This window comes from Saccopteryx bilineata, chromosome 4, assembly GCF_036850765.1.
Source record: "Saccopteryx bilineata isolate mSacBil1 chromosome 4, mSacBil1_pri_phased_curated, whole genome shotgun sequence".
NCBI lineage: Eukaryota > Metazoa > Chordata > Mammalia > Chiroptera > Emballonuridae > Saccopteryx > Saccopteryx bilineata.
This window is the reverse complement of record NC_089493.1, coordinates 29,220,908-29,233,650: the sequence shown is the minus strand read 5'-3', so window position 1 is coordinate 29,233,650 and position 12,743 is coordinate 29,220,908. Positions and strand designations below refer to the sequence as shown.

Sequence of the window (12,743 nt, the reverse complement as noted above, 5' to 3'; positions counted from 1 at the left end):
CTGTTCTTTTTTTATTCCACCAGTTGTAAGTGTCCGTTCCTTCTGAAGGAGGACAGGCGGGTCTAAATAAATAAAATGTTTGGATTCTAAGCAGCCTCTTGAAAAGTTGGCATATAAAGCCAAAACAAATCGCTTTAAAAATTTAGCACTTGCCTGACCAGGCGGTGGCGCAGTGGATAGAGCATCGGACTAGGACATGGAGGACTCAGTTTTGAGACACCAAGGTCACCAGCTTGAGTGTGGGCTCATCTGGTTTGAGCAAGGCTCACCAGCTTGAGCCCAAGGTTGCTGGCTTGAGCAAGGGGTCACCGGCTCTGTTGTAGATTCCCCGGTCAAGGCACATATGAGAAAGCAATCAATAAACAACAAAGGTACCACAACAAAGAATTGATGCTTCTCATCTCTCTTCCTGTCTGTCCCTATCTGTCCCTCTCTCTGTCATACACACACACACACACACAAATTAGAGCTTGTCAAATTAATAATTCCTAGAGACTCCTCTTTGTCTCAATAATTTCCACATTCAAAAATCAATTTTTACCAGTAAGAGTACTTTCATATTTGTGAAGGGTAACTTATATTATTGTGCATGGTAGAATCATTTAAACTTATTATTTTTCTTAGCTCTAATCAGAATAAATATAAATTCTTAATGATTTATCTGTCTGTGGTTGGTGCTAAAGTAACAAAACAACATGTTGAGTGTGGCAAAAATACAAATATTTTTATCAGCTTGGCCTCCCGGCACCATTGCCCGCCACAGTACTCATCACAAAAATGAGATTGTGCCTTGTGTCCCTAAGAGAAGGGACTGTGGCAGTGAGGAATGCAGTGTGAGTCCAGCGTCTCCAGGGCTGTGAGCCTGAGTGCTCGTTGCTGCGGATGATAAGAAATGATGAGAATAAGAATGGGACTCTGGCCTGCCCACACTTACTGAGCTTGTCCCCAGCACCAGACACTGCTAAGCACTTTATGTGAAATAATCTCAATTAAGTCCGGGTTTATCTACGCCAACACTCATGGCCTTAACCGTGAGCACTTTCTCTGCAGGTCTTTGGTTGGTGGGGGAGGGGGAGTAAAACAATGTCAGATTCTCAGAGCTGGGACCCAGAGGAGTCCCAGGCATGCGGCAGCCCTTCCCAACCATTGCCATCTCCCTCCGGCCCAATGCAATCATATCATAAAGCTATCCATCCATCAATCAGTCGTGCATTTGTCTAAGGTGATGACAGATGACTTCCGGTTGCCTTTTTGTTCTCACAGCTTACATTTCAGCCAAGCAGCCCTGCACTCTGATAGCTTCCTAATTGCTTCTCTCTCTTATACCCTGTCTCCGCAGTTGAAGCAATACACTTGGGAAGCCTAATAGCTGCCCAAGGCTACATCTTTCCCATCTCGGACCATGTGCTCAGCATGAAGGACGATGGCACCTTTTACCGTTTCCAGGTGGGCCTGCCTGCTCCTCCTCCTGAAGAACGTTTCTTCCCATCATCCTCTGATCTCACATTAGAACCACATGTGAACACTGAGCGTATTTAAGGGAGCAACCCTTACTGCCCACCAGGTCTGGGAAAACCAAGAAAACTTCTGTCTGAGCCATTTATTGCTCCACCCAAATAATACAAAAAAAGCCCTCATAGAGAACCTACTATTTATTGAACAATTTATACATAGTTCCTCTTTTATTCTGAAGAACAAACATAGTTCCTCATTTATTGTTGAAGAACAAACTTCTGGGAGGGAAGGGACAAATATCACCCACTTTACAGATGTGAAAACTGAAGTGTTCAGAGAATTAATGGGGCAGCTAGTAAATCTAAGAGACAGCCTTGATTTGAACCTAAGTCAGCTTGATGGCTGACTGATAGATCAAAGTCCTTGATCTTTCTCCTGAATCATGCTGACATCCTGGTGTGAAGTTTCTATTCACTACCCACTAAACCTTCACACCATTTCCACTCCTTTTCTCAGATCCTGTCCTAGATCCGGGGCAGAGGATAAGGGATTGCGTCAAGGTCAAAACCAAAGGATTTGGAAGCGGAGTTCTTTAGACAGGGCCAAAGGGTATCTTAGTCTGCGCAGGCTGCCATAACAAAATACCACAGTCTGGGTGGCTTAAGCAACAGGCATTCATTTCTCCTAGTTCTGGAGGCTGGAAGTTCAAGATCAAGGTGCCAGTAGGGTTTGAATTATGGTGAGCATGCTCATACAGGCTTTCAGACAACTGCTTCTTGTTGTGCTTGAGAGGGGAAGAGGGACCTGCTGTTTTCTCTTTTAAGGACACTAATCCTATGGGATCAGAGTCCCATCCTAAGAGTCTCATTTAACCTTAATTATTTCTTTACTCCAAATACAGTCACACTGGGGATTAAGGCTTCATCATATGAACTTGGAGGGACACAGTTCAGGAACTTGGGGCTTGTTACCCACTAAACCGTGCCAGTCTGACTTCTGTAGTTAGACTTCTATTGTCTTGGGGTAAGAAATTCTTGCCCTATAAACCAAGTTTCTCATTTATTTTGTTCACCTGGAGTCACTTCTCAGCACCTTGATCAAAATGTTGACTGGCCTCAGCTGCATTAAGAACAGGATGGGGGTGGGGCTGTGGTGTCATCATGAAGGAGAGGGGGCAGAGCCTGTCCTAGAGAGGCGTCCTCACTGGGTGCAGAGGACCTGACCCCTAGGCATAGGAGGGCAAGTGCTGGCATGCTGCTGAGTCCTGACATCTCCGCTCTTTTGCAGGCTCCGTACTTCTGGCCATCGAACTGCTGGGAGCCTGAAAACACCGACTACGGTGAGCAGTGAAGCCACAGCCCACACCGAGTGTTAGTCCGGGGAGCGTGGAAGATAGATGCTTGGTGTCTGGTGACCAGTGTGCATAGGGAGGAGATTCTCTGTCATACGGTTGACATGTAATCAACATCCTGTTGCACGTACTGAAGAAGGGCTGAGCACACTGAGAGACGCAGCCGTTGGAAGGAAATGGGGGAAGGAAGGAGGCCATCACAGGGGGCCAGTATGTTCATCCTGTGGGGCTGTGGAAAATAGGGTCTCACAGCAACGCTGCAGGGCAGTGGCTGTTGACTGTTTCTTCCTGGGAGGACTAGATCAACAGGCCATCTCCCCCGGACCCAGTCTAGTCTCGAAGACTTGTTAAGATGCATTAATAACTCAGGGGTGGTTTTGACAGTTGGAATTTAAGGGAAAATGAAGACTGACCAGAGCGGGGTATACAGAAGACACCCTGGACTAGGAAAATAAAGAGTAGGTGATGCTGGGAGCTGGGAAAGCAGGGAGTTTCCTTTATAAAGAGAGAGCTCTACTAGATGCTTACCATATACTCTTTGGGGAGACTTTAATACTTCTATGTGCCCACCCTCTAAAGAAGTGATATTGCCCCTCTCCTTCAGATAAAAAGCCCGAGGCCCAGAGAGGCCACATCCTCACATGCACCACACTGTGTTCTACTTGTCTGGAAGTCCCATGCGGGTGGGCTGGTCCACCTTGTTCATTCCCACATCCCCCAGGGCATGCCTGAGGCATAGCTGGTCTGTGTATTTGCTGATGGTTCCAGTTCTTTATTAAAGGTGCTTATCAGACACTCAGTAGAGGCAGCAGAATTTGAACTCAAATCTGAGTGGCTCTGAGGCTCACGCTTCTCTCATGGTCCCATGCATGGTTTCATTGCGGCAGCCCCTGTCCCTTTGCACAGTGTCCTCATTACTGACTGAGATGCTGGGCGGTCCGCAGTGGCTCTCCTTGGCCCTGGAACACTTGATAAGACCTCAGCTTCTCCCAGGCTCTCTAGGATTGTTCACACAGGAAGGCAGAGGCAGCTGTAGCTGGGTGGTATTCTGGCTTGGAACCTGTGTGATAAGCCACATCGTCTGATCACACATTTGAGGGAGGGGTAACTAGCGATCGGAACCAGTCCCAGGGATAGAATGTGGACAAGTCATTGCCTAATATGGTTACGGATATTCTGTTTCCAAGCCTGGAAAATGGTCCTTATTCAGAGGACGGCCCCTCTGTTGTCTCATCAGCATTTGCAGGCACCGTGTGGGGCCCTCTGGAACTGAGTTGTTTCCTAAATGATGTGATACGTGAATCCAGCGAGGCTTCTGGCTCAGAATGGGAGCTACATTTGGCTGCTCCTAAAACAAGTGTTTCAGGGGCTGAAATTTTGCTAACAAAAGCCCAACTTGGAATTTGAATCATTGTAGCTTAGTTTCTTGCAGCAGCTGTGTGCCCCTGTGAATGTTGAAACCAGTATTTGTCCAGGCAACAATGAGGGTGGGGGTAGGGGGACCAGGCCCAAGAAAAATTAAAATATTTACTTGAATATAAAGCATACATCATCTGATGCTGATTGCAACAGGTATTACTTTCCTTTCTCTACAGGTTTTCTCCATTTTAGAACCTTAGTTATGCAGCATAAACAGGGATAGAAATAATGGTTTATATCAGCTCTCATTTAAGCAAAATTATTTTTAATTCCTATGCCATGATTTTGGCAAATCAAATGGAGAAGTCAGGCTGCAGGATTCCAAAAATCAATCACCTGCATTTCCAAAGCAGTTTAGTCAGAAAATAAGTATTTACCAAGGAGAAATTCAGCACATTGGGCCCAGCATTGACCAGCTCCACTAGCTGTGTGATCTTAGCAAGTTACTTAACCTCTCTGTGCCTCAGACACCCCATATTAAGAGCAGAATAACAATACTCTTGTCTCCTAGTGTTGTTTGGTTAGAATTAAATAGAATGCAAGCAAGGTCTGGTGTGTGGCACATGATAAGGAGACAATGAAACCATGGTGGGGGTTAGCATGGTTACTCCTACGGTAATGTTTGATATTACTGGTTGTGTGTGGCCCTCTTGCCAGGAAGGATGTGAAACTGGAGCTAAGAATTCAGAATAGGCATGGTTTGGATTGACAAAGAACCAGAAACTTTCATTCATTCAACAAACGTTTACCGATCACCTACTCTGTGTCAACTGCTCTGTCACAGAGTTGAGTGAGTCACAGTCTTCCCCTCCAAGCATTCCAGAAAGGCAGCATGATGGGGTCAGAAGGGCCTTGTGAGGAGTCTGATCTGAGTATTCAAAGGTTTTATGTTGGTGAAGAATGACTGAGAAGGTTGAATAGTTTGGGAGAGGTAGGTTTATAAAAACACCTACAAGCCCTGGCCGGGTATCTTAGTTGGTTGGAGCCATTATCCCCATACCCCAAGGTTGCAAGTTCAATCCCCAATCAGGGCACATACAAGAATCAACCAATGAATACATCAATGAATGGAACAACAAATTGATGCTTCTGTCTCTCTCCCCCTTCCTCTCTCTCTAAAACCAATAAATAAAAATTTTAAAATGGTATGATGCATATAAAAAAGCCTTCCTAGTCAAGCAGAGACATTTAGAATGGATTCAGCAATCTTAGGGAGCCATAATGGAGCCCCATTAATGGAAAATGACCTGAAAAGGTTTTCTCATCTATAAATAACAGAACCCACTTCATAGGCTTATGTTAAGAATTAAGTAAGTGAACATTTGGAAGGCCCCTAAAACGGTGCCTGACATTCAGTGAGCTCCATATAAGTGGTAGCTACTATTATGGTGATTTCTCCGGCACCTAAAACAGTGCTTGGCACATAAGAAACATTCAGTAAATTTTTAAATTGGAAAATGAATAGGAAATGAGGCAATGAATGTCATAGTGAAAAAAGCTCTGAACTAGACCTTAATTCTATTTTCATCTCCACCACTAACTACCTGGTGAGTAAATCAAACCACCTTTCTTAGCCTTCAGTTTTCTCATATGTTGATGAATGGTCCATACTTGATGGTTGCCAATGTTACACTCAATGCCAAAATGCCACTGTTCTCAAAAGTAATTAGAGGGTATGAGGAAAATGCATAAATATATGCCTTATATGTTCCCTAGTTTAGAAGATTGAAATAAATAATTATGTCACTAGTAGAGACATTTTGGAAAAGAAATCAGTTTTTTAAAGTACATTAAAATAGTACCTTTTTTAATGTTTAATTACATATGTAGAATATGAATCCATTCTGTTTATAATTTTGTGTGTGTGTAACAGAGACAGAGAGAGGGAGACATAGGGACAGACAAAGAGGAAGGGAAAGAAATAAGAAGCATCAATTCTTCGATGTGGCACCTTAGTTGTTCACTGATTGCTTTCTCATTGCTGTCTTGACCGGGGCAGGGCTACAACAGACCGAGTGACCCCTCACTCAAGCCAGCGACCTTCCTCCGTGTCCCAGTCTGACATGCTACCCACTGTGCCACCGCCTGGTTAGGCTGTTTATAAATTTTTAATGTGTTTTATTTATTTATTTTTTTTACTATTAGCATCTTTATTTTATCTTTCAATTAGTTTACTTTTAACATTACTTTGTATTAGTTTCAGGTCTATAGCACAGTGGTTAGACAGTCATGTCCTTTACAAAGTGCCCCCCTCCCGATATTTCCAGCACCCACCTGGCACCACACATAGATTTCACAATAGTATGGACTATATTCCCTGTGCTGTACTTTACATCCCCGTGGCTGTTTTGTAACTACCGATTTGTACTTCTCAATCCCTTCACCTCTTATACCCAATCCCTCGAACGCCCTTCCCCCTGGCAAAGATCAGTTAGCTCTCTGTGACAAGTTCTATTTTTGTCATGGTGACGCACGGTGAGCCCGTGATGGCAGTGGGTCATCCACGTGAGATGCCGGTGAGGTGGGAACACCAGGTATGAGGGCAAGAAGACAAAGGTTGTTCAATGAGAGGTATGAGGGCAAGAAGACAAAGGTTGTTCAATGAGAAATTAAGTATCCAAGAAAGACCAACATCTGAGCTTAAAGCAAGTCCCTCAGGTTCCCGGTTGTAGGACTGACTGTTGTTGCCGGTGGTCATTTGATTAGTTAGATGTTAGAGCACAGGGTAGTGCAGACAAGCCCGGGGAAGGTCTGTGCCAAGAAGAGGTTCCTTCAACAGCTGCATCCTGCCTCCCTAGTTTTTGGTGAACAAAGTCCCTAACATGTGACATTAGCCACAGGAAGTGGGCTGAAAGCACCCACCCGTGTAACTCATGGTCATCAGGAACGGTACCTGCTTTTCATTCCCTGCATGGCACTTTGTACTTCATAACCTAGCTGGCCCATTTTGACCCAGATGGGTTGTAAATTTTTTCAGGACAATTCTGTCTAAATAAAGCCCCAGTCTGACTTAGACTTTCCTGAGTTTCACATTTAGCCAATACAAACTACCTTCTAAGGCAGCATTGTCAAAGCAGCCGCCATTTTATGACCTGCACTGTCCCGGGTCATCCAGGCCAGGCCCGCTGGGGCTGGTGATGTGCCAGGCTTCCTGTCTCAGGGTGCCCCAATTCCACAGGCTGCCTAACTGGTGGTCCAAGAGACCAAAAGAGGTACCTTTGTCAGACACAACAGAGAGCTGGAGCTGCTGCTTGGTTCATTGAAATAGTTGGTAGAGAATCATGAAAAATAATCTATATACACCTTAGTGACCTTCCAATTGTGTAAGAAATACAAAGGAATATTCATTTAGCAGCCTTTTAAGGGTCTCAATAATTAGAGGGTTTTATTTTTCCTTCAATAAATCATACTCAAAATAAACCATCCAGTTTCTGCATCTTAAATTATAATTTATAACTGCATTTATAAATTCATCAAGAATTTATAAACACTTTTGAAGCAACCTGTATGTTTACCTCTCTAAAAAATTTTTATGTTTTTCTCATTTACTCAGTTATCTCACCTGTATCAAATTCATCAGCAATGGTCTTAGCCAATTGTCCTTTATCAAGTTGTTCCAAACCATTCAACTTCACAGAAACAACTCTCTCTCCTTTCACATTAGTTGCATCAGTGTATGGAATATTTAGTGCACTTGCATTATTAAAGTAACAGGTGTGTCTAATATAAACAGATTTGAGAGCAAACACAATTGACTGTCATCCACATGCAACTTGACTGGTGTGAGCAGAAGTTGGGCATACCAGAGTAGGCTACTAACCACAGGGTTCTAACGTAGCCTAGGCTGACATCAGAAAATGTTTCAGACCCCATCGGGGAAGCTGGTTAATTCAGCAAGGAGGTGACTAGACATCCTAGTGTACTTAAGTTGTCAAACAGCAGATAGGTCCTCTCTAGTTTTCCCTTCTGGTTATTCTATTGCTCATTCATCTCCTCTCTTCCCTGGATTGGTCTATTTGGTCCTGGAGGAGGAGGGAGATACTGAAGGAGCAGAGGTAGGAAAAGGGATGATGAAGGCCATGACCCTCTTTTAGCTTGGTCAGAGAGACCAAAATTGTCTTCCTGTTCTACTGTTCATTTACTCCATTATTAAAGTAACAGGTGTGTCTAATATAAACAGATTTGAGAGCAAACACAATTGACTGTCATCCAGTCAATTGGTGCTAGGCACAGGGACTCATGCTGAGGCACAGGGACTCATGCTGAGTAGAACATAGTCCCTGCCCTTGAAGAGCCTTCAGCCTAGAGCAGGGCACAGACTAGTAAACCCACAATTATATACTACAGTCAGTTTCTATGGTTGAAAATAGATAGCTGTGACACCGAACTATCTGGAACACCAAGCCGGGTCTTCAAAGATTAGTAGGACATTGCCACATAGAGGGAAAGGAGAGAGAAAAGGGAAGGGGCTTCCCTGGAGCAGACACGTACGCAGAGGAGTAGAGCTAAAAGACATTTGGTAGCTTCACATGCCTGAGTGAGGAAGGGAAGAGACAAGCAGACTGGATCTTAAAGAACCAAACATGCTACTCTAAGGAACACAACCTTCCTTCTGAGGCCACCGAGGAGTCAATGCAGACTGGGTAGGCAGGAGAGTAGCATGGTTTTATATTTGAGAAGGATCATCCTGATGGGAGATGTTTAGGGTGAAAGAGAGTGAGGAGGATGGAGGGGTGTTGTCGGGATTAGAGGATGGGTTCCTCATCTGATCTTGACCTGCAGAAAGAGTCCTAGAGATGTGGTATCATGGATAGGTCTCCACATAGAAGTATATTCTTCACAGCACAGTGCTGAGCATTTAGCCAGCTAGGATGGATGGTGGGTGGATGGATGAATGGATGGATGAATGGATAGATGATGGATGGATGGTGGGTGAGTGGGTGGATAGATGGATGGATGGATGGACCTATGATTTCACTACATTGGTTTTTTCTGGGTTGTAATTTTTCTTTTTCCCTTAGCCATCTATCTCTGTAAGAGGACAATGCAGAATAAAGCAAGGCTGGAATTGGCAGACTATGAAGCAGTAAGTATGATTATTTTCCAGAGTCAGTGTGGGAGGAGAGTACAAACCCATCTGCAACAAGTGTTTTAGCTAATATTTTTCCGTTTCACTCCTCAATTCTTTTGAGACTGTGGAAAGGAAGTCTTCTCTATTTCCCCTCCTTTGTTCTCAGCTCCTCTGACCACCACAATAAAATTGCATCTTTATATAAAGGATTCTCAAAACTCAGCAGTAAGAAAGCAATTCAACTTAAAAATGGGCAAAGAACTTAAACAGACACTTCAGCAAAGAGGAAATCCCAGGCTCAGCTCTGCCTTGAACATTGTAGAGTGGCACTGTTGATAGAACTTTCTGCAGTGATGAAACACTCATACCCATTCCCATTTAACAGAGCCAATATCAAGAGAATTGGAGATTCACAGATAATTTTTAAAATATTTTTAATTTTTGTTGGCAGAATCTTCCCCCAGACCAAATTCTTAATTGGGTTGCTGAGTCTGAGGGAAATGAGCTAACTTTTCACAAACTGTCCAGAGGAGGTGCTGCTGAACCATGAAATGACTGTCCCACGAAATGACTGTCCCACCAGCGGCTAGGAGAAGGGGCTGCTTTAAGGGCTTCAGATCCTCCCACTCTCGAAATATCTTATCTGCTTTTGCTTCCTCTGTCTTCCAAAACAAGCATGATATCCCACTCTACCAGACCTGTCCCTCTTGGTTACCTGTACCCAAGCCGACCTACAGAGTCAGTGCTCCCTGCTCCAACGCCCAAGGGGAATGTGCATGCCATTGGCGTCACAGGGCCTGTGTATGGGGGGAAAGAGTGGAGGATGCAGTACAGGGGTTTACATAGAGCCTCAGAACCTGGCTAAAGTATGTTTATCAGTGGGAGCTATTACATATAAATATGTTGGAACATTATCATCTTCCCAAGCAAACCCTGGAACGGCTGTTCTGTGGCTCTGAGCATCCCGAGCACCCAGGCCCTGCCCCCAGCTGCCCTCCTGTGCCCGCAGTCACCCCTCTTGCAGAAGACTGCTCTCCTACTCTAAGTGCACAATGCTCTAGCCTTGACATGACTCCATCCCTTCCCTAACAGGACCTCTAGAAGACCCCAGACTGCAGGAGCATGTGGACCCTTCATCCTGTCTCCCCTGTATTTTCCATGTTTTATAAAAGGTCCCCAACAGAAGCAAGACAGCATCAACTCCTAATGCATTTTATTCAATTTCCTCTTCTCTTGCCATACAATATTCTGCTTTGGTATTTATGAAGAATAGGGTATTCAAGTGTTCTTTCAGGTTGAAGTTCTGCCTAAAAGTGGTTAGAGAATAAAAGTAAATAAATAAATAAAATATTTTGTTTCAAATTACAGTAATTTTATCATTACATAGGCTCTTGATAAAAACAAAAATTCAAAAATTCCTTTCAAAAGAAAGGAAAAAGAATAACCTGCAATACTTCTCCCTGAAGGCTTTTCTGTGCATACATTTTTCTTTACAAAGAGACAAATCATACCATAAACACTGTGTAAGCCACTTCTCTCCCCAATCTTATACTGTCAGTATGTTGGGATTTTTTTCATGTCAGTAATAATCATCTATATGATCATTTTTAATGGCTGCCTAATATTCCATGGCATGACTGCATCATAATTTATATAACCACTCTCCAATTGACTGACTTTTAGGCGTTACCAGCTTTGCTTCCTATAAACAATGGGAGAACCAAAAGGATAGTGTCTTGGAGGTCCTTGTACATCAAGCCTTAATAATGACTGAGTTTTCATGTGTTGATCTTCAACTGAAACTCCTTTTATATTAATAACCTCCTAATGAGAGTAATCAATTAGTATTGGCATGAGCTCTATGAAAATACATAGCGTAATGTGGGCTCCAGCCTTGCATTCCATCAGAATTAAGCAGATCATTAGGGGACCTGTCAGGTGGCCCTCCTGACAGTCCTACTAGGCCACTAGGTGAGCCTACAGACTTAGGAAAAAAGGCTGCTTCTCTCTTCCTCTTAAGGCAACCTTTTCTTTCTTTCTGTTTTGGGTTCTTCCTTTTATGAACATCACAAACATAGATATTCCTTTTTCCCCCCACTATTGTATTTGGACTTTCAAAGATACTAATGTCAAGTCCCCTGGGTTCTTTTTTCCTGCCCCCTTCCAAGACCCCTGCTGGGAGACAAGTCTTGAGAAATCCATTCTTAGTTTTGCTCTCGGAGCTGTCCAGTGGGTTGTAGAGCAGGGGTCCCCAAACTTTTTACACAGGGGGCCAGTTCACTGTCCCTCAGACCGTTGGAGGGCTGGACTATAAAAAAACTATGAACAAATCCCTAAGCACACTGCACATATCTTATTTTAAAGTAAAAAAACAAAACAGGAACAAATACAATATTTAAAATAAAGAACAGGTAAATTTAAATCAACAAACTGACCAGTATTTCAATGGGAACTATGGGCCTGCTTTTGGCTAATGAGATGGTCAGTGTCTGGTTCCATATTTGTCAATGCTAGCCGTAACAAGTGATATGACGTGCTTCCGCAGCCCTGACGCGTGCGTCCCGCATCGCTGCGCTTTGTGGCGCCACCACATACAGCACACAGGATGCATCCTGTGCTCTCTCACTGACCACCAATGAGAGAGGTGCCCCTTCCAGAAGTGCAGCGGGGGCCAGATAAATGGCCTCAGGGGGCCGCATGTGGCCCGCGGGCCGTAGTTTGGGGACCCCTGTTGTAGAGAGTGCCTTTAACCCATCCCCAAATCCTGCATGCACAGCCACAAAACATTCTCCCCATCTCCAGTAGCCTTTATGGCAAGTGCTGCATGCGTTGTGTTCTTCTAAAATACACAAGAAGAGAGGAATCAGGTGAATCCGGAGACTTTAGACTTAATGGGTGGGTAAATGAATATTAATAGTTCTGCTCTGTACAGAAGGGTCTGGTGCAAAGTCAAATTGGGTTCACGTCCAGTGGATGGAAAGGGGGACCCTGCTATTCTGTTGGGAGTAACCAAAATAGATAGCTGCCCTATAATAAGCATAGATGTTGATGTACAAACCTACGATGATTAATGCCTTCCTGTTCATTTTCATTTCTCGTTAGGAAAACTTAGCCAGACTCCAGAGGGCCTTTGCAAGGAAGTGGGAATTCATCTTCATGCAAGCAGAAGCACAAGTAAAGTAGGTGGACTTAATGGAGACCCCTGTGAGGAGGAAAAAATGTCTGTAATTTGGAGGTGGTATGAGTGTGGGATTGCCAAAGTGAGGTTTCCTGCCACAGCTGGCCAGCCGTGGTTTGTCACTGTCGTCTCTCAGGAGAGCAACTAAAAGGAAATCAAGGTCATCTTTGTAACCAATGACACCCTAAAATAATTTCAAATATGTGTAGTCCAGTAGACAATGGGGTCCCTCCCACGTGTAGAACTTTGGTTATGTGAAGACGTATTTA

General features: G+C 43.9%; 1 protein-coding gene across 10 annotated transcripts in view; it reads left to right on the top strand.

Annotated features, from left to right (window-relative positions):
• RGS6 (regulator of G protein signaling 6) overlaps positions 1 to 12,743 on the top strand; it is a 547,187-nt gene that overhangs the window by 454,019 nt on the left and 80,425 nt on the right. For all 10 annotated transcript variants that reach the window (XM_066275020.1, XM_066275021.1, XM_066275022.1 and 7 more), the window contains 4 exons: positions 1,340 to 1,446; positions 2,743 to 2,794; positions 9,247 to 9,311; positions 12,399 to 12,475. In XM_066275020.1, coding sequence (XP_066131117.1) covers positions 1,340 to 1,446; positions 2,743 to 2,794; positions 9,247 to 9,311; positions 12,399 to 12,475 — 301 coding nt within the window. The remainder of the gene's footprint in view (positions 1 to 1,339; positions 1,447 to 2,742; positions 2,795 to 9,246; positions 9,312 to 12,398; positions 12,476 to 12,743) is intronic.